At 47.4% G+C, this 20,593-nt stretch overlaps 3 protein-coding genes across 5 annotated transcripts in view; all 3 read left to right on the forward strand.

Moving 5' to 3' along the window:
• Positions 1 to 602: 602 nt before the first annotated feature.
• On the forward strand, positions 603 to 4,578 carry LOC134031397 (uncharacterized). 2 transcript variants are annotated; one of them, XM_062475015.1, is made up of 2 exons: positions 603 to 758; positions 3,735 to 4,578. In XM_062475015.1, exon 2 carries the CDS (start codon positions 3,744 to 3,746, stop codon positions 4,473 to 4,475), a length of 732 nt encoding a protein of 243 aa, XP_062330999.1. In that variant the 5' UTR covers positions 603 to 758; positions 3,735 to 3,743; the 3' UTR covers positions 4,476 to 4,578. The 2 variants fall into 2 exon arrangements, with proteins under 2 accessions (XP_062330999.1, XP_062331000.1); XM_062475016.1 differs by lacking the exon at positions 603 to 758 and adding an exon at positions 769 to 998 and having other exon boundaries at positions 3,737 to 4,578.
• Positions 4,579 to 5,755: 1,177 nt separating this feature from the next.
• On the forward strand, positions 5,756 to 10,262 carry trub1 (TruB pseudouridine (psi) synthase family member 1). Its single transcript, XM_062475014.1, has 9 exons — positions 5,756 to 5,945; positions 7,115 to 7,213; positions 7,609 to 7,664; positions 7,786 to 7,867; positions 8,517 to 8,589; positions 8,907 to 9,046; positions 9,127 to 9,183; positions 9,275 to 9,453; positions 9,562 to 10,262. Exons 1-9 carry the CDS (start codon positions 5,798 to 5,800, stop codon positions 9,619 to 9,621), a joined length of 894 nt encoding a protein of 297 aa, XP_062330998.1. The 5' UTR covers positions 5,756 to 5,797; the 3' UTR covers positions 9,622 to 10,262.
• A 2,029-nt stretch (positions 10,263 to 12,291) lies between these two features.
• atrnl1b (attractin-like 1b) overlaps positions 12,292 to 20,593 on the forward strand; it is a 58,168-nt gene continuing 49,866 nt past the window's right edge. The window contains exons 1-6 of one of the 2 annotated variants that reach the window (XM_062474466.1): positions 12,292 to 13,498; positions 17,426 to 17,509; positions 17,698 to 17,811; positions 18,506 to 18,634; positions 19,149 to 19,357; positions 20,362 to 20,536. In XM_062474466.1, the coding sequence (XP_062330450.1) occupies positions 13,215 to 13,498; positions 17,426 to 17,509; positions 17,698 to 17,811; positions 18,506 to 18,634; positions 19,149 to 19,357; positions 20,362 to 20,536 (995 nt within the window). In that variant the 5' untranslated portion in view covers positions 12,292 to 13,214. The remainder of the gene's footprint in view (positions 13,499 to 17,425; positions 17,510 to 17,697; positions 17,812 to 18,505; positions 18,635 to 19,148; positions 19,358 to 20,361; positions 20,537 to 20,593) is intronic. The other variant, XM_062474465.1, reaches the window with a different exon arrangement.

Below are 20,593 nucleotides of genomic sequence, written 5' to 3' on the forward strand. Positions count from 1 at the left end.
GTTGTTGCTGTCTCTATCTACATATTTTATTTGTCTTTTAGCTCATTTTTCCTAATTTCCGTCCATGACTTTTGCTCTCCGATGAACCACCAACGAGATCCACACAACAAATCGGGCATGGACTCTTTCATCAGTTGGAGGACTCACAAAGAAGAACACTTTCCTAAATTATGATAGTTGTTGGGCCAGGAAAAGTTAAGTAAACGCATTTTTGGATCTCTGCGAATCTTTCCTTTTTGATAGCACACCCAACAGCCTCTCAGCGACTTTTAGTTTGTCCCAATGTAGTCGCTACAATGGTGCTGATGAGAACGACTTGGGGAAACCAAAATCATTATTTCATGTGCAAAAACATGTCATGTTCAGGATAGGAGACTGGTCTAAATTATGAGAACTTTTCAGACCCTACCCAGTGAACAGCCTGCACGTTCAGACGGGTAAACAGTTATATTGTTGTCGATGTTCTTAAATGTGTGTAATCAGACCTTCATAAACAGATTTGACAGCTATAATTGTATGTTCATGGTTTCTGTAACTCAGACAGCTGGCTTTGTCTGTCCTATGTGTTTTAACAGGCTGTATTCAGATACTCACCCATTCCCCTACTAGCACACACACACACCAAGTAAGTTTCGTTTTCCTTTCCTGGTCCGTTTCTCCGCTGAACAGGGTTACGACCCCGCCCCCTTTGCTGACAAGGAAAGGATATTTTATATCAGTCATTTGGTTAACAGACAGGAGAACTAGCTCTTGAACGGGTATGTATGTTGACAATTTTCACTTAGTGCTTGTATTTACTGTGGATTGCATCTTACATCCAAAAAGAACTGAAGTTTCAAGTGTATTTTCCATTAGTACCGAGTACAGAAAACCTGTAATTCTAAGAGACACTGGGTATGAGGAAGACAGGAGAAGATGTGGAGATCATACACGGAAGACACTATTCACATTAAATATGGGGATCATGATTACAAACTGAGAGACATAGTGTTAGGTGCGTAAAGAAAGAGATGTAACGATGACTGATGACTGTGTTTGTGTAGAATTTTTTTAATTAAAATGTGTTTGTGATAGAGCAGGTCAGAGGCTGTTGTTGACATAAAGTTACACACAGGTCATGTATTCACGTTGATCTCGCTCTTCTCAGCACATTGATGTTCATTGAGTTTCTGATTCCAAATTTATGTTAAACAGTATGACTCAATTCAAATCATAACTAACAAGCCCTGCAACCTGTTTACGCTAGTGTTTCGCCCGCGAGACAAAAATGCTGCCTCCCCCTTCCTCAGTTACGACGCACTAAATTCTAACAAATATATTTTTTAGACGCTACACATGTTATACATCGTTGGAAAGCTACGATTCTTGTGCTTCCATTGAAATAAACCAATTCAAGATCAAGTCGCAATAGCAAGCAAAGTCAACGTCTTTTTCCGGTGAACATTCCTTCAACAATGCCAAAGAAAAAAGTTGTACTCACCCTAAGTTGTTCAAATAGGTCCAGGTGCAGTGGCGGAGCCAGGGAATTTCCATTGGGGTGGCCAGGATGGGGCCAGTGATAATTTTTGGGTGGCAAGCATGTGTCTCACCAGGCGATGCAGAGCTATTTTAGACACATATAGGAAACATCTCAACATTATTCGGAATTCAGGTGAAAAAAAAGAATACACTTATTCTGTATTCATACTTGCACTTTCAACCTGACCTGTATATGAATAGACACACTTTAAGCCAATTGTAAATAAGATAACATCATATCAAGCTGTACTATATGTGAGTCTCTATACTGTATACCTGGAGGTCCATTTAAGTTGCTGCTCTCTGGGGGCTCCTCATCCTCACTCTCTGCCTGTTTTTTCTCCATCTCATCCTCATTCTTTGCCTTAGCTGTCTTCTTTCCACTTGCCCTGAAGAAGGACGCTATGTCTGCCTTCTTCCTCTTCATTATTTTTCCCTCTTTAATGACACCTATCCAAAATGCATACTGTATATACCTGACACAATCATAACACGTTCTGGCAACGTAGTTATCAAATACAGCATAGCATATAGCAATTTTAACAGTTTACTATGTTCTCCTCCGATCTAGCTTGCTTCTAAACTTCGCAAAATAGATAGTCATGGGTGGGATAGTCACAGTTATTAGAAGACAAAAACAACATCCATTATGATATCATACCTTTCTGTTTTGCGTTTCTTCACTTAGCCGCAGGTGCCGGTCGAAGCGTCAGGTGGTAACAGGCATTCTCAGGCCATGCTTGAGCCGTTTAATTCAAATACAGGATGTGTGCGCGCTGCGCGTGGCTAAAGGGTCCGACAGTGTACTAGCGGTGCGAGAAAGGTTCCGCATTTTTCCACAGCCGTCAAAACTTTTAACCGCTCTGATGTGGTGCTTGGGGTGGCCAATGGGGTGGCCGAGATTCTACGGGGGGTGGCCGTGGCCACCCCCGGCCACCCCCTGGCTCCGCCATTGTCCAGGTGTGCAAATCATGCCATCAAAACTTGATCTGCGTAAGTCCCAAGGGTTCAAAGTATCTAACCATGTAAAGTAATTCGTCCAAATACAATGTTTTACGTTCATGAATAGCCATTATCCTTTGTTTCATTATGCAAGTTAGCCGACGGAAGAAACAACTTGTTCACATAAAAGTGTTATTTTCTCCGGTTTATCAACGGAGTATTTACAAAATGAAGGTCTCAAAATGTCCGTTGAACCCTCCCCTTTTGATTGACACCTTGTTCGACCCAATAGGAGCTTCCATGCCCCGTTGACAGCCCTCTAAAGCCAACTAGGTCTGTGCGTCCTGCCCCCCCCCGCCCCCCCCCCCCCACACTCGTTCTAAACAAATTTCTCGAACTGGCTTCGACTGGCTCTGAAATTAGCTCGTTAGCCTTGTAGCTGACAGCTAGCTGAAAATGCCAATACCTCATTTGTATGCCTCTGTGGAGCCTTCAAAATAACAGTCGATTGCGCAATATGGTTGACAGAATCAGTGTTCTTTGTGCGCCAATCCTTGGAATCAGATAAAGCACTCCAATGTGTTCATGCTTCAGTTTTTGTGTTTCAGTATTACTAATTAGGGATTTAGCTATTATATATGATATTTCTAAGTACCAGAGATGGGCCAGAGATAACAATTATGAAAAATAATACCTTTTTATTTGACCTTGACCTTGGTTACAAAGGGTCATTTTGGAGTCTCCAAAAGACCCTTTTAGAAAATTCCTGGATGTACTCTTATAAAAACATGTGTCAAATATGAATATATTGTGGTATTATGTTTGACTTTTGATTTGAATTGGATAAGGCTTCAACCTGTGGTCCAATTTAGTCTTCCAGATAATACCTACCACCTCTAGGCCTATTCAGGCCTCTGTTTTCAAAACAAAATCTAGGCGGAAATAGAAATTTTCACTTTCCTTGTGTTCAAGCTTCTATTACTCAACACTAGAAGGACTGACAGGGGTCCTGACAACAGGGGACATAACTTCAGAGTGTCAGCTTTCAAAAGAGATCATTTACATGCATGTACTCCAAATGGTTCAAGAACAGCTTCCAATTTACTTTGGGTATGCTGTTTAGGCGTTTTCAGGCAAATTTAACAGGAACATGAAAAGGTTCTGCTGTGTCAGTTATATGGCTGTTATGAAGTACAAATGACCTTTATAGTGTGTTTATTGAACCTGATTGTAGGCTGGGCAAAGGGATATTTTATTTATCTCTCTTCTTTCAGAGGTAAACAATGTCAAAGATCAGAACCCTGAATGAGATTGGGCAGCTGGAGTCGTCTGGCTATGGCGTGCCTTGTCCCAGACATGGCCTGCATCTACTCTACTGGTTCTGCAACGACTACGTCTCCTTTGACAACAACGGAGACCTAGTGGCCTTAGAACACCCCAAAGGGAAAAAGTATGGCTTCCACTGGTTTGGTAACCATGGCGAGGATGATGGTCAACTGCTCCCACAACAGAACACTCCTTACTATGAAGTGGGCAACCTGTTTGCCCCAGGAGCCGGAGACCTGCCTGAGTATGTGAGGTTAAACTTCAGACGTGACAGTAACCTCAGCAACATGGATCGCATCATCATAAGCCTCCTTCTTAAGCCACCTTCACGGTTGATAGTGGACAAGGTCTACGTAACCCAGCACATCGACAGGTCCAAGTTCGATCGTCAGAACACCTTCTGCATCAGTAAAGGTTTAGTGTTGATCCTCCGTAACCTGGATCTGGAGGACGGGGTGCTGTGGCAGGTGGGCTACCTCTCCCAGACAGTTCGCCCCGCCCAGCTGCCCCGCCCCGCCCAGCTGCCCCGCCCCGCTCAGCTGCCCCGCCCCGCCCAGCTGCCCCGCCCCGCCCAGCTGCCCCGCCCCGCCCAGAGCAGAGGAGGGTGGAGGCCAGATGATGATGTTGTCATCAGGATGCCACATGAGAGTTTACGGCCAAAGAAGTGTTGCAACTGTGTGATTTTGTAGTCTGGACCAGAGTGATGAAGGGGGCTTAAGAAGCCCGATAGGCCCACCTCTTCCAGCTCCACCTGGAGGCCCACCTCTTCCAGCTCCACCTGGAGGCCCACCTCTTCCAGCTCCACCTGGAGGCCCACCTCTTCCAGCTCCACCTGGAGGCCCACCTCTTCCAGCTCCACCTGGAGGCCCACCTCTTCCAGCTCCACCTGGAGGCCCACCTCTTCCAGCTACACCTGGAGGCCCACCTCTTCCAGCTCCACCTGGAGGCCCACCTCTTCCAGCTCCACCTGGACTCTTTGCTCAGCCTCAGGGACCCAAAGATTCACTTAGCAGAACTTTACTTGTGATACCTGTGAAACTTTTCTTTTCTGCACTTTGTAATTGAGATAATGTGTTGTAGCACCCGTACACACACTGCACCTACAAAATGATCTATAATGTTGCACTGAAGATATGCTGCTGTTCTTGGTGCACTGTACTATGATATATTGCTGCTGACATGCTGTTGTTGCACTGTTGCTGGGTTAGTGTTAAACTGTGCCTGGTAGCTGAGATTCCTTTGCACTGTGGCTGGTGAATACATTCCATGTCTTGACTCTACCCTCCGAAATACTATTAGAAATACGGACTTCTAATCATTGATTTCCTGCTGTACTTTCTGTATGTACATTTTGTAAATGGAAGTCAGGTGGCTGAGCGGTGAGGGAATCGGGCCAGTAATCATAAGGTTGCCAGTTCGATTCCTGGCTGTGCCAAATGACGTTGTGTCCTTGGGCAAGGCACTTCACCCTACTTGCCTCGGGGGAATGTCCCTGTACTTACTGTAAGTCGCTCTGGATAAGAGCGTCTGCTAAATGACTAAATGTAAATGTAATAATGCTTTAGGAAAAAAACTCCTAAATGAATCAAATGTAAGGTGTAGGCTACGTGACGTAAGGATACACAGTGGGGCATTCTTTTCTAGAATAGTGTGATTATGTTGATGACCTTAAAAATGAAACCTCAATCAAATCATTCTTCCTATAGGAAGAATGATTTTAAAAAGATCGAAATATATAGGCTGTTTCTTGTTGGCTCTATTTGTTTTGCAATACGCCGTAAATCTTATTCTTACTCCAATTACAAGGACTTTTTCAAATAAAGAGATCTTGGAGGACAATGGCTGGAGTATTTACTTCATTCATACAAAGCAATATCGGTCGTCACCTGTGTAGTTTGGCATCCAGTCGTCAACGATCAGTGGCCTACAAAAGAAAAACGAACTACAAATCTACGGTATTTTCGAGCTAACAAATACTGACGTCATCCACTTGCGCCAGACTTAAGGAAGCATGGCTGGAATTGTGACAAACGGATCTGTACCAAAACATGCTTCTTTATCAACTTTACAGTCTTTGAATGGACTTTTTGCCATTTATAAAAAGGAAGGACCCACGTCCGCAGATGTGTTGAACTCATTAAAAGAAGCACTCCTCAAAGGTAGCCATCCATTACGTTTGATTAGCGTTGTATTATCTCTTGTTACTGTAGTAGCTAGCTCTAGCTGGCTTGCTAGCTGCAGTGCAGTGTGCAACTGCATGCTATGTTAGCAAAGACTATGCGATGCTGGGGAAAATTCCAAATCAAGCTACTAGGTAGCTTGTTTCATTCAGTATCTTTTATCATATTATTATTATGACTTAACTAGAACTTCGAAAAAGAAATATTTTTCAACTGTATTATAGATTTCAAAGTTTTTTAATTACCCAAGTTATCTTTCGTTGCTTCGGGGGAAAGCAGCCTGATGAAATGCGGTGTCATTCTGTGCGCCGTAGCCGAATTGAACGCTTTCACACTCGTCTAGATAGTTGCATCATAGGCTTATTACCAAACAGAATAGACGAGTCGATTCTTCTATACTCTTTGCTATTACTGTTAGTAACACTGCTATCGCTGTGTTAGCCTACTGGAATCAGTCATTGGAACACTTGTGTGGTAATGTTGAATGTGTATTGCCCTGCGCGAGCCACCTTCAGTGTTGGTTTGGGCGGCAACTACCGAAAATCAAGGTTTATTCCAGCAGGGCTACTAGGGGTGGAACAATATATCGCAATACAAAAATTGTACAATATGTATCGTAGAGTTATGGCAATATTTTTACAATATGACGTCCGTTTGATGCTATTGGTTGAGCTACCAGCACGCGACCTACTCAGCACCTGCGTCATGTGTGCGTTCATTGCATTCACAGAAATCGCTTGAACTGAGTTAACTAAATTGCATGTAAAACAAAGAAAGTTATTGAAAATGTTAAATATTTTGGAAATAAATCTGTTAATTGAATTTGTTTAATAAAAAATGCTGTTCAAAATATCGTGATACGTATCGTACACCCAGTATCGTAATACGTATCGAATCGTGAGCTGAGTGTATCGTTACACCCCTAGTTGTTACAGCACTGTAGCTAGCACTGATTTGGTCTTTGATTGATGATAGCCTACCATCACAAACACAGTGTTTGTGGATGCTATATGTTGAGTTAGGGTTGTGGTGGTCATTTGAATTTGCTTTATTTTAAGCCTTGTTACAAACCATAACAAGTTTGTATGGTTTCTTACTACATGATAAAAGAAAGAAAAAATAACACATATTTCATGCATTTGCATCAGAGGCAGGTGTTAAAAACCCTAATCCTCGCAAGAGGAAGAAACAAGCTCTGAAAATAGGGCATGGAGGTACTCTGGACAGCGCTGCCTCGGGTGTTCTCGGTGAGTTCCTTTCGTAGAAACTAGGATCAATATGAAGGATGAGACACGATGGGACCAGATTTGGCTCTGATTCTGCATTACTGCATGGTGAATGGCAAGGTTACCGTTACCCTTTAGCTAATTTAGGGTCGGTTACTGTAGGTTACGAGCTGACGCTGGTCCGATGAACATTATCACATAATGTGTTGTGACGTTTTTTTCCTCAAACTTGATATTCAACCTAGCTCATCTGTAGGGAGTCTTTGACAAATTCTTCCATTTACTCAATCACATGAATACCCATTTCGTCTCCGGTTCCATAACATGATTTTCCAAACCAAAAGTGTGAACTTTTAGATGTATTTAAACTTGTTAGCGCCATCTTCTGGTTGGTTAAAAAACATTGTCTGTTTCAGTTGTTGGGATAGGGAACGGTACGAAGATGCTCAGTACAATGTTGGCTGGCTCTAAAGTGAGTGGTCCTTATCAGTATCATTACAAAACACTCAGATGAATGCATGTGTATATACAGGCTAGCGATGGGTCTGTGCATAATGCTGTAATACTGGGTAAAATTCAGCTTCTGTCTTCAGAAATACAGAGCGGTCGGTGAGTTGGGGAAAGCCACAGACACCCTGGATGCCACCGGCAGTGTGGTTCACCAGGAGAAATATGGTGAGGAACTCAGGGGCAGCACAGAGGGGTGGAGCAGGGTCCCAGGGCAGCACAGAGGGGTGGAGCAGGGTCCCGGGGCAGCACAGAGGGGTGGAGCAGGGTACCAGTGCAGCACACAGGGGTGGAGCAGGGTCCCAGGGCAGCACAGAGGGGTGGAGCAGGGTCCAAGGCCAGCACAGAGGGGTGGAGCAGGGTCCCAGGGCAGCACAGAGGGGTGGAGCAGGGTCCCAGGGCAGCACAGAGGGGTGGAGCAGGGTCCCGGGGCAGCACAGAGGGGTGGAGCAGGGTCCCAGGGCAGCACAGAGAGGTGGAGCAGGGTCCCGGGGCAGCACAGAGGGGTGGAGCAGGGTCCAAGGCCAGCACAGAGGGGTGGAGCAGGGTTCCAGGGCAGCACAGAGGGGTTGAGCAGGGTTCCAGGGCAGCACAGAGAGGTGGAGCAGGGTCCCGGGGCAGCACAGAGGGGTGGAGCAGGGTCCAAGGCCAGCACAGAGGGGTGGGGTGGTGATAGTCCAGGCCTGCTGGGATCTGTCTGATTGTAAGCAGTGTTCAGAGCCACGGTGCTTGATGGAGAACGGGGAGAGGTGTGGGGACAGCTCAGTCGCAGAGCGTTTGTGAGTCTACCTCTGTGTGTCTCTGTGTGTCTCCTCAGATCACATCACCCAGGAGCTGCTGCAGGAGAAGCTGAAGATCTTCACTGGTGACATCATGCAGGTCCCACCTCTGTGAGTCAGTGTGCCTCTGGGAGTGAGTCAGTGTGCCTCTGGGAGTGAGTCAGTGTGCCTCTGGGAGTGAGTCAGTGTGCCTCTGGGAGTGAGTCAGTTTGCCTCTCATAGTGAGTCAGTGTGCCTCTAGGAGTCAGTTTGCCTCCAATAGTGAGCCAGTGGTCCTCTGGGAAGGTGTAACGTTAGTAAATAGAATGATCTCCTGCCTCTTTTTCTTGGGATCCTTGTGACAGTAAACTGTAGTCTCTCTGAGACAGCTCTGGTCAGGCAGAAGACATGGGCGGATCCCTGACCTCTGACATCTGGGTTTCTTCCAGCTACTCTGCGCTGAAGAAGGATGGCAAGCGTCTGTCTGTCCTGCTGAAGCAGGGCCACGAGGTGGAGGCCAAGCCCGCCCGGCCCGTCACCGTCCACAACATCTCCCTGCTGGACTTTCAGCCTCCTGGCTTCACCCTGGGTCTGTCTCTCCACCACAGCTGTGTTGTGACCGGGCTCCCACACGCTCTCAGCTAACCAAACACACGTTCTGTTGTCCAGATATAGAGTCTGGGGGTGGATTCTACGTGAGAAGCTTGGTGGACGATCTTGGAAAAGGTGCAGAAGTCATAATCTACATTTGTACAGTATGTTATCATATTTGGATTTTATAATATATTGTATCATATTTGTGTGTCTCCGCCCCCAGCGCTGGCGTCTTGCGCCCATGTGAAGGAGCTGGTCCGGACCAAGCAGGGCCAGTTCACCCTGGACCTCTGTCTGAGAGAGGAGCAATGGACCCTGCACCACCTCCTCCAATCACTGCAGCCCTGCCCGGGGTCAGGGGTCAACGGAGAGACTGTGAACCCGGCCGCTCCCGTTCCCGGCCTGGGGGTGGAGGCGGGCCTGGGGGTGGAGGCGGGCCTGGGGGTGGAGGCGGGCCTGGGGGTGGAGGCGGGCCTGGGGGTGGAGGCGGGCCTGGGGGTGGAGGCGGGCCTGGGGGTGGAGGCGGGCCTGGGGGTGGAGGCGGGCCCAGATCAGAGAGGGGATCTGTAGTTCTGCTGCATTCCTTGATGTGCTTTGTAACTTCCGGTCAGAGCCGGGTTACAGAGTGGGAGCAGAGTTGGTGAGGAGGGTGAGGGAGGAGAGAAGTGGCAGGATTTGGAGACAGGGCCAGGTGAAAACATGTCATCACTTGGTCCCAGGATGGTGGTGTAACTCCACCCCTCAGCTCAGCCTGCGAAGGCTTCTCCTGTGTCTTAGTTACAGCATGTTCTTTTCTCCAGGGTGGTGTCCTCATCTGTAGACACCATGTCTGTTCCCCAGCAACATGGAGGAGGAGGGGCAGGTCGAGAGCGAGCCTGCGACACGGCTCACTAACCAGCTGCTGTTCCTACTGGACTCCAAGCTTCGTGCCTGAACGTGATATTGTTGTTTTATTTGATGATATGCAATGTTTAAACGGTGTTAACATCTGTGATTGTAAGATGTTTAATACAAGGTTTCATTCCTAAATCAGGTAGGATGTGTGCATTGTACACTTCAGTTTAAAGTCAACACTCAGACTCCTGGGAAAGGAGAGGATAGAATTACGTCTGTATTATTTTTAAGTTGCTGCGGTAATGACACCATTTTGGTGAGACATGATTGATTGTTCTTTTGATTCAATTTCTTTTCATATAAAACACCAGATGAAGTGTTTGTGTCCGTGTGTTGCTTACTCTGGTCCAGACATACAAATCCTCATTTTATTACATTAAATCCACTTTATGGCTCTGGATTACTTTTTTAAATGATCTGGCACAAGAGGAAGCTATTTGTGGTTTAGAGGGGGAACTTGACAGATCTGTTTGTCCATGTGAGTTTTACTGGACTAATCCCATAGCCCTAGTCCTGGAGGATGTGAGTTTTACTGGAATAATCCCATAGCCCTAGTCCTGGCGGTTTCAACTGGATTCACCTCAACACCTTGTTGATAACAGCCTGTAAACCGCATAGCTCTAGGACATTTCAGTGTTTGGATAAGTGCAGTTTTTGTGTGTAATAATTGTTTTTGTTTACCAAGGTAGGAACCCCAGGTACTGAATATGTAGTGAGGACTGGCTGCTAGCTGTGCATGCTACCCTTATCCCAAACATAACTAAGACAGACTCTTCACAACTATAACTGACACTTATGATGCTAATGATTGGTATTGAATGGAATATGCTATTCAAATATTACAGGAACTATTATCAGATTATATTGGAGCATAATAGCATAGCTACATTAACATGCATCAAAGGGACACTGGAAGGGATAGGAGAAACAGGTTCCCCACTAGGGGGCGCTGTTCCAGGCTGCTGCGCCTCAGTCCAGATTCCAGGTTAGAGAAGGTCATGGTCTCCAGCTAAAACAACCGGACTCACAGTTAAATACTAACACAGCTCACCACAACTCTAACTCAACACCAGAATGTTAGAAGTTCAAGGTTATCTCTATTGTCCAAGAAGGGGAAAATGTTTTGCAGCCAGGGTTCACATGAGAACAGAAAGCAAAGGACAACATCAACAACACAATAAAACCACAGAGCAACTACCGGAACATGGAAATTCATACCAAATGCAAGTAAGAGAATAGGCAATGTGCAAAGTAGGCTACAGGATCTATCCTTAGATGAGAACGACGCCTCTACAACAAGCCACCATCAACCACTACCATCGCAGCCTCCCTCGCGCCATCTCCTCAGGGGAACCACATGTTGTCATGATCGCAGCACAATGTGTTCGGCTGCTCCGTCGGGGCCCCTTCTTTAATTAGCAGCAGCTACTGCAGTGCGCCACGCACAGACATATGGCTCAGCCCTACCATCAACCCCTACTGGAACCCACAAACATGATGACTCAGTCAGTCACTATCTGGTCTCCACGCACCCTGCCAGCCCAGGACAAATTGAAGCCTTTGCTAACTTGAACTGTGCCTGACTGAAAGTCACATTAAGGCCAGTAACCAGAGTTTTTGTGAGGTCCAACTACAGATGTAAATAATAGGTCTGGGATTGTTTTTTTTGGATGGGGCAACATTTAAATAATGAATTATGCGTGTGTTGTTTTACTGAGGTCTGAAAGCCCTGTAGCCTACCTCATGGCAGGGGCGGAGGTTTGTTTTCAGATGTGGGTGGGACAGCCTTTTTAATAACTGGGGATGCAGCCGTTAAATATAATTTGATTAATAAAGTGTGTGTGTGTGTGTGTGTGGGGGGGGGGGGGTACTTTACTGTGCCTGGTAGCTGAGATGTTTTTATTTTGCTTAGGATAAAAGCTCTCAGGTCGCAGTAGAAAGAAATGTGTCTCCCTTTGGAATGTAAAGGTTAGCGTTTGTAGTTTCTCATAGTGGCACACATAACTAGAGTATGGCAGCTGCGAGTATATGGTGACCTCTTATATACTGAGATAGACAATGGAATAGGTTCTGAAATAGTATTTGTTACAATGCCAGACTATCTGTTCTGTCAGGTTTAAACACCCTATTATACAACTCAAGTTATTTTAATTCAACATTTTCTACTCTTACAGGATTGTGAGAAAGAGTATTTATCCTTGCTCCAGCCTCCAGCTCAGACTATGAACTGATAAGAATGGGGTTTTAAATGCCGCATTGAAGACGTCGTCTCTTTTCTTAACTGTGTCTTTAAACTGGTACAAGTTTCTGCGCACATGCGCACAGCTGTCTGTAGACTTTTCTTCAACCTGAGGAGCTGCTAGCCGCTAGCCTGCTAACAAGCCCAGCACTGGCTAGCTACTCTGCTAGTGTGGACACACAAGACCCGCTAGCTAGCTAAAGTGCGCCGCATAGTTGTTTTTCCGAATGGATTAAATGGAAGCGCCACAACACCAAAAGCCTAAACATCACCTTAACGAGTGCCTGTAAAATAGATTGGACAACAATGACTAAACCTTGCAATTATGAAGACTTGCTAAATCCCCCCTCGCCAAGACCACCAGCAACAACATCGCTGTTATTGACTACTGCTGCAATCCTGATAAGATTCCGGGGCCACAATTGAAAAGGACTTTTGGTCCTTTTGTTCACTTTAAATGTTGAGAAGATAATATTTATCATTTGTGGCGTACATATCTGTGGGACTACCGCACCACAATCGAATCCTTTATGACCAAACCATAAGCTAATTGTCGGTGGAATTGTTTACGCGTTAAAATGGCTGCTGAAATGTAGGTTTGGTTGAGAATCATCTTCAATAAGATGTAGTAAATGTTGCCACAATGTTTCTTTCTTGACGTATAAGTGGAAATTTGGGACAATGCGTCGCCTTCAACATTTTTGCAGTATTACTCGCTGAACTGATTTTTCCACCCGTAACTGCAGGAGGCAGAGTGAAGGGAATTTATTTTAAGATTACTGTTCAATTCGTGAGCTGTCAGCTTTTACGTCTATATATTTTTTCAAATGATTTAACATTTTTACTGTCGAATAGCTTTTCTGTGTGCTCTAGATGCAGTAGTTTATATCCAATTGATTATGCAAAGCATTCAAAAAACATTCACCACCACTACCCTGAATCAGTCCACTGGTTAAACAACCTGGGGTACCACGAAACCAAGACTTTACCAAATAGAGGCCTTGGTCTTTTGACTTTTTCTAAAGGTAAAATGGATGCTGAGAAAACCTGTTGGACTGCTTCGTTCCCTGTCAGAGCCAGGCAGGACCGAGACAGCGGACTGCAGGGGAGCAGGCAGGGCCTAGACAGCGGACTGCGGGGTATCAACAGATACTTGCTGCTGTATGTTTTGTTCTACTTTGTGCTCTTCACACATGCCTCCCCGGCGAAGTCTTGTGATAAAAACTGCCTGTCTGGGAAGTGTGTCAATGGGACATGTGTCTGCGACCGAGGATGGGTCGGGGACCAATGCCAGCACTGCCAAGGAAGGTTCAAGTAAGTTGTCTGTTTTGTAGCAGTTCCTTGTTGCAGCGATGTTTAGAGCAGAAACAACCGTGATACGTCTGTAGGTACATACATGACATGTAGCTATAAACGGTCTAAATCTCTTGACTAAAGTCGGACTATCCCAGGATTGATCTGTGTTCCAGTACTTGTTCCAGTACTTGTTCCAAAAACACGTTTTAGTTTATGTCACCCTTAACCTTACTTAACTTGTGTTTTCTAAAATACATGTTTAGAATGGCTTGTGTGTAGATGGATGAGTCAGATTACATGGATCATTCCTCCTCCGGTATCCTGGAGCTCAGCACCCCAGTCTCCCTGGTGCTTGTGCTGGGAGCTGTAAGGACCAGTCAGCCCTGGAGATCACCAGGACGTCTGCCTGATGTAGCAGTGTGGTGTGGGCCATGGAGGAGATGCAGGGCTGGTCTGCAGTTATGCAGGGTGGTCTGGGTGGGTGGTGGTGGTGGTGGTGGGGGGGGGGGTGTCTGCAGTCACTGCAGAAGGACAGACAAAGATGTACAGTAGAGAGAGGAGGAGAGAGAGAGGTGTATAGTAGAGAGAGGAGGAGAGGGAGGTGTACAGTAGAGAGAGGAGAAGAGAGAGAGCTGTACAGTAGAGAGAGGAGAGGAGAAGAGAGAGAGAGGTGTACAGTAGAGAGGAGAGGTGTACAGTAGAGAGGAGAGGTGTACAGTAGAGAGGAGGGGAGAGAGGTGTACAGTAGAGAGAGGAGGAGAGGGAGGTGTACAGAGAGGAGGAGAGAGGTGTACTGTAGAGAGAGAAGAGAGAGGTGTACAGTAGAGAGAGGAGGACAGAGAGAAGTGTAAAGGAGAGAGAGGAGGAGAGGTGTACAGTAGAGAGAGGAGGAGAGAGAGAGGTCTACAGTAGAGAGAGGAGGAGAGAGGTGTACAGTAGAGAGAGAAGAGATAGAGGTGTACAGTAGAGAGAGGACAGAGAGAAGTGTAGAGGAGAGAGAAGGAGAGAGAGAGGTGTACAGTAGAGACAGGATGTGTCAGATGGAGGGTTAATGAGGATGGAGAACTCTGCCGTTGAGGTGTCTATAAATATAACTTGTGTTCAGTTCTGGTAGAGCACGTCTGTCTGTCTTTGTGTCTCTCCCTGCAGATTATAGTACCTGACAGACAGACAGACAGACAGACAGGCTGGCTGGTCTCAGACAGACACATTGTTGTTCTGTGGACATGCAGACTGTCACACTCTTGAGGTTTAAGTTAACCATTCATGAAACACTTGAGATGGGGCATCAATGTTTAAAATACACTGTCTGTTAATATTAAAGCAGAGAGTACAGTGTTGTATTCATCAGCTTGATGGACTCAGTGGAAGCAGGTGTCTCCCCTGCTCCATCAGGGGTCTCTCTGAGGTCTGTGGGTGAACACAGACCTGCTCTCCAGGAGTGTGTGTATGTCAGCTAAAGGGTGTGTGTGTGTGTGTGTCAGCTAACAGGTGTGTGTGTGGAGCTGAACATGTCTGAGTGTTTACAGCCCAGCGTGTCGTCTGTCCTCTTGTGTTACAGCACACTGCAGACTAAACTCAGACAGACGGGAGCAGAGAGAGGTCTACACAGTGGCTGGTCCAACCAGGAACCACTAACCCTAATGCAGGCAGACAGGGCTGCAGGCAGACAGGGCTGCAGGCAAACAGGGCTGCAGGCAGACAGGGCTGCAGGCAGACAGGGCTGCAGGCAGACAGGGCTGTAGGCAGACAGGGCTGCAGGCAGACAGGGCTGCAGGCAGGGCTGCAGGCAGGCAGGCAGGGCTGCAGGCAGGCAGGCAGGGCTGCAGGCAGGCAGGCAGGGCTGCAGGCAGGCAGGGCTGCAGGCAGGCAGGGCTGCAGGCAGGCAGGGCTGCAGGCAGGCAGGTAGTATGAGGGGAGAGAACAGCAACAGAAAGGCCATCTAAGGGGACAGCTAGATTCACAGAGTAAAGTATTAACATGTTCACTGTGACTCAGAGGTGACAGGGCTGTGATCCAATGTTCTGGGGTCAAAACATCTACCGTACTGCCCCAGGTGACCTGATGTGATGCTGTTTAACAGCAGGAACTGACCCAGGTGACCTGATGTGATGCTGTTTAACAGCAGGAACTGACCCAGGTGACCTGATGTGATGCTGTTTAACAGCAGGAACTGGGCCTGGAAGCAACACAAACAAGCTTGACTTGCATCATCACAGACAAAACATGAGCCAAATGGTTCTCTGACATTAAGGGTGTTGGTGTCTCTGAGGCTGTTGGAGGTGGATTATGTAACATGGTGATACATTTTCCACCTAAAAGTATGAGCTAATGTTTCATCCGTTTACGCCTGACCTGTGCCTGCTGATTCAGAGCAGCCTAAGGTGGTGCTGGTGGGAACTGGTAAACACACACACAGACCTCCACAAGGGTGACAATATGTCTCATAACATGCTGGAGCTCCACCACTCACACCCTGCTAGACCTCCACCACCACAACCTGTCAGAACACCACTCACACCCTGCTAGACCTCCACCATCACAACCTGTCAGAACACCACTCACACCCTGCTAGACCTCCACCACCACAACCTGTCAGAACACCACTCACATCCTGCTAGATCTCCACCACCACAACAACCTGTCAGAACACCACTCACACCCTGCTAGACCTCCACCACCACAACCTGTCAGAACACCACTCACATCCTGCTAGATCTCCACCACCACAACAACCTGTCAGAACACCACTCACACCCTGCTAGACCTCCACCCCTAAGAGGAGACATTCTGTTGATTTGTGACTGTGTTTTGTCCCTCCTCCCCTGCGTTGAAGCCCATGTCAGCACTGGGAAGTTCATGATGTGATATGAGGAGAGTACTTCCTATAGGACTGTGTGGGCTGGGGTAGGTTTGGGCTTAGAGACGGACTGCAGTGGAACATATAAAATATTCATGGGGACGCTGTGAATAATTCACCCTGACCCTCCGACCCCAGCTCCCCCTCTCCCTTGCCCACCTTGCCCACAGTGTAAAGTACCATCTCTGTTACAAGACACAGTGTAAAGTGTAAATCTCAGCTACCAGACAGTGTAAAGTAACATAGCTGCTACCAGACACAGTGTAAAGTAACATATCAGCTACCAGACACAGTGTACAGTAACATTTACATTTAGTCATTTAGCAGACGCTCTTATCCAGAGCGACTTACAGTAAGTACAGGGACATTCTCCCCGAGGCAAGTAGGGTGAAGTGCCTTGCCCAAGGACACAACGTCATTTTGCACGGCCGGGAATCGAACTGGCAACCTTCAGATTACTATCCCGCTTCCCTCACCGCTCAGCCACCTGACGCCCCAGTAACATCTTAGCTACCACACAGTGTACAGTAACATCTTAGCTACCTGACACAGTGTAAAGTAACATCTCAGCTGGTGTGTGTTGTGGTTAGGCGTTCTGGATCTAAACTAGCTAGTCTCTCCTTCAGTGAGACATGTTGATCTCTCCTCTGTGGGAGTGTGAAAACCTTCTTGGAGAGACTCAGACTTTGCAAGTAGGTTGGATCCTATTTTAGCCTATGTGACTAACAGCCTAGGTTGCCATAGAAACATAAACTTGTGTCTGTTCTTCTACAGATATTCCCACCCGGACACTGTTCACTTCATCACTGATCCTGTTAGGATTAACCATCCATGGATATTGCATGAAAGTTTACACAAACAATCTAGAATTAGCTTTTTTTCAACCTTTCAAAACATTTTTCAACTTTTCAAAAATATTTGTTCAAAACTTTTTTTAAACAAAACATTTTACCTTTCAAAACTTTAGTCAAAATTGTTTTGTTTTTTACATTTCAAAACTGTTTCTTTAGGGAGGAGTTTGCATGATATATCTTCTCTGGTATTGTCTATTATTGGTGGACTGGTGACCTGTGTGTGTGTTACAGGTTGACAGAACCTTCCGGATACCTCACTGATGGGCCAATCAACTACAAGTACAAGACCAAGTGCACCTGGCTCATTGAGGGCTAGTGAGTAGACCAGCCTCTTTAGCATCACCATGCTAGCTATGCTATTGATTAGACTCATTTTGTTAGCATCACCATGCTAGCTATGCTAGTGTTTAGACCAGCCTTGTTGGCATCACCATGTTAACTCTGGATGTTTCAACAGTGGTGAAACCTTCCCCATGAAACTTGTTTTGTGTTTCCTTCTGCAGCCCCAACGCTGTCCTCAGACTGAGGTTCAACCACTTTGCCACAGAGTGCAGCTGGGACCACCTGTACGTGTACGACGGGGACTCTGTGTATGCCCCTCTGGTCGCTGTGTTCAGGTGAGTGCTCCCTGGCTACTCACACCACCAACAGCCAACAGGACAGGTCATGTGTTCTCACTTCCTGGATACTGTTGCCAGGTATACATCACCAACAAGTCTGCAGGACAAGTAATAATGTCCTGCAGACTTGTTGGTGATAGAGAGAGAGATAGAGAGGGAGGGAGAGAGAGGGAGATAGAGATAGAGAGGGAGAGAGAGAGGGAGAGAGAGGGAGAGAGAGAGGGAGAGAGAGAGAGGGAGAGAGAGAGAGATAGAGAGGGAGAGAGAGAGAGGTAGAGAGAGAGGGAGGTAGTATCAAAAACACTACGCAGAGGAAGCCAGGAGGTTTAAGGGAAATGCCAGACTAACCCATTTTCTAGAAACAATAATGTGTTCATGTAGCAGACAACGCAATAATCCAGGGGGGGGGGGGTATTGAGAACCCAGGACTGTGTAGTGAGGGTGAACCAGGACTGTGTAGTGAGGGTGAACCAGGACTGTGTAGTGAGGGTGAACCAGGACTGTGTAGTGAGGGTGAACCAGGACTGTGTAGTGAGGGTGAACCAGGACTGTGTAGTGAGGGTGAACCAGGACTGTGTAGTGAGGGTGAACCAGGACTGTGTAGTGAGGGTGAACCAGGACAGTTGCTGACTCAGTGAGGAAGTGACGTGATGTGCTTCTGAGGTCCGTATCACCCACGTTGTGTTGTCAGTGGTCTGATAGTGCCTGAGGTCCAGATCAATGAGACTGTACCAGAGGTGGAGACCAGCTCTGGATACGCGCTGCTGCACTTCTTCAGCGACGCTGCCTACAACCTCACAGGATTCGAGATCTTCTATTCGTAAGTATCTGTGTATTTTCCTCTTTCTTTCTCTTTCCTCTCTTCTTCCTGTCTTTCTTTTCCCGCGTCTCTCTCTCCCCCCTCTTTTCTCTCTCTCTCTCTCTCTCTCTCTCTCTCTCTCTCTCTCTCTCTCTCTCTCTCTCTCTCTCTCTCTCTCTCTCTCTCTCTCTCTCTCTCTCTCTCTCTCTCTCTCTCTCTCTGTCTCTGTCTCTGTCTCTGTCTCTGTCTCTGTCTCTGTCTCTGTCTCTGTCTCTCTCTCTCTCTCTGTGTCTCTCTCTGTATCTCTGTGTCTCTCTCTCTCTGTCTCTTCCTGTGTAACAGTGAGCAGTGGTTGTGTTGTTATTTTGTAGTTCAGACGGGTTTCATCCATCACTGCTCTGTACGCAGCCCTGGAGGCAGGACACTAACATCTGTGTGTGTGGTGTGTTTGTGTGTGTGTTTGTGTGTTTGTGGTGTGTTTGTGTGTGTTGCGTGTTTGTGTGTGTGTGTGTGGTGGGTATGTTTGCCCCTGAAGGATCAATTCCTGCCCCAACAACTGCTCTGGCCATGGGAAGTGCACCACAGGGAACTCCATCGCCAGCCGTGTGTACTGTGAGTGTGAGAAGTACTGGAAGGGAGAGGCGTGTGACATCCCCTACTGCCGTGACAACTGTGGCAGCCCAGACCACGGCTACTGCGACCTCACCGGGGAAAAGCTCTGCGTCTGCAACGACAGCTGGCAGGGTGAGCAGACAATGAGGGGCTGGTGGATGAGGGGCTGGATGGATGAGGGGCTGGTGGATGAGGGGCTGGTGGATGACGGGGCTGGTGGATGACGGGGCTGGATGGATGAGGGGCTGGATGGATGAGGGGCTGGATGGATGAGGAACTGGATGGATGAGGGGCTGGATGGATGAGTAGATGGGTGAAGGAGAGGCTGGATGGATGAGGGGCGAAGGAGAGGCTGGATGGATGGATGAGGAAAGTCTTGATGCATCAGTAAAGATACTGCTTCTCTAGTCCTCTGGGTCCCCCTAGTGTTGTCCCTACGCTATGCAGCCAGGGCTGTGTGTGAGTGTGTGTGCGTGTGTTTGCAATGTGAAAATCACTGTTGTCATGGTGACCAGTGAGGGAGAGAGACTCCAGCTGGATTACCCAGAAGGCCGTGTGGTGGCACCCTCGGACTGACTGCTTGAACTGGGGCACTACACACACACTCTCAGTAACTCCCTCACTCTCCCCCTCTCTCACTCACTCACTCACTCACTCACTCACTCACTCTCTCTCTCTCTCTCTCTCTCTCTCTCTCTCTCTCTCTCTCACTCTCCCCCTCTCTCTCTCACTCACTCTCCCCCTCTCTCTCTCACACGCTCTCCCCCCTCTCACTCTCCCCCTCTCTCTCACTCACTCTCTCTCTCTCTTACTCCCCCTCTCTCTCTCACTCACTCACTCACTCTCCTCTCTCTCACTCACTCTCTCCCCCTCTCACTCACTCTCCCTCTCTCACTCACTCACTCTCCTCTCTCTCACTCACTCTCTCCCCCTCTCACTCACTCTCCCTCTCTCTCTCACTCACTCTCTCTCTCACTCACTCTCCCTCTCTCTCTCACTCACTCACTCACTCTCTCTCACTGTCACAAAAATTAATTGCCAAAATTGGACAGTGCCTGTGGTTTAAATAGCTCTAGTTTTGTTGCTGCTAAGCATGTATGCCCCTTCCTCTCCCCTCCCCTCCCCTCCCCCTGCAGGTCCAGATTGTTCCCTGACGGTGCCGTCTACAGAGTCGTACTGGGTGCTGCCTGGGGTGAAGCCGTCAGGGGCGTGGCCAGCGCGGGCGTCCCACAGGGCTGTGCTGCAGGGTCAGCTGGTGTGGGTGGTGGGAGGATACTCCTTCAACTACAGCTCCTTCCAGATGATCCTCAAGTCAGTCCTGCCTCGCCTCACAACCATGTCTGTTCTCCCTGCCTCTACTCTCTGCCT

This window comes from Osmerus eperlanus, chromosome 12, assembly GCF_963692335.1.
Source record: "Osmerus eperlanus chromosome 12, fOsmEpe2.1, whole genome shotgun sequence".
In the NCBI taxonomy this organism is placed as follows: Eukaryota; Metazoa; Chordata; class Actinopteri; order Osmeriformes; family Osmeridae; genus Osmerus; species Osmerus eperlanus.

Bases quoted from the DNA above. Each gene is read 5' to 3' on its own strand.
- LOC134031397 (XM_062475015.1), top strand. From the start codon at position 3,744: ATGTCAAAGATCAGAACCCTGAATGAGATTGGGCAGCTGGAGTCGTCT.
- trub1 (XM_062475014.1), top strand. From the start codon at position 5,798: ATGGCTGGAATTGTGACAAACGGATCTGTACCAAAACATGCTTCTTTA. The intron at 8,590-8,906 runs GTGAGTCAGTGT...GGTTTCTTCCAG, and splicing joins ATCATGCAGGTCCCACCTCT to CTACTCTGCGCTGAAGAAGG. The intron at 9,454-9,561 runs CTGGGGGTGGAG...GTGGAGGCGGGC, and splicing joins CGGCCGCTCCCGTTCCCGGC to CTGGGGGTGGAGGCGGGCCT.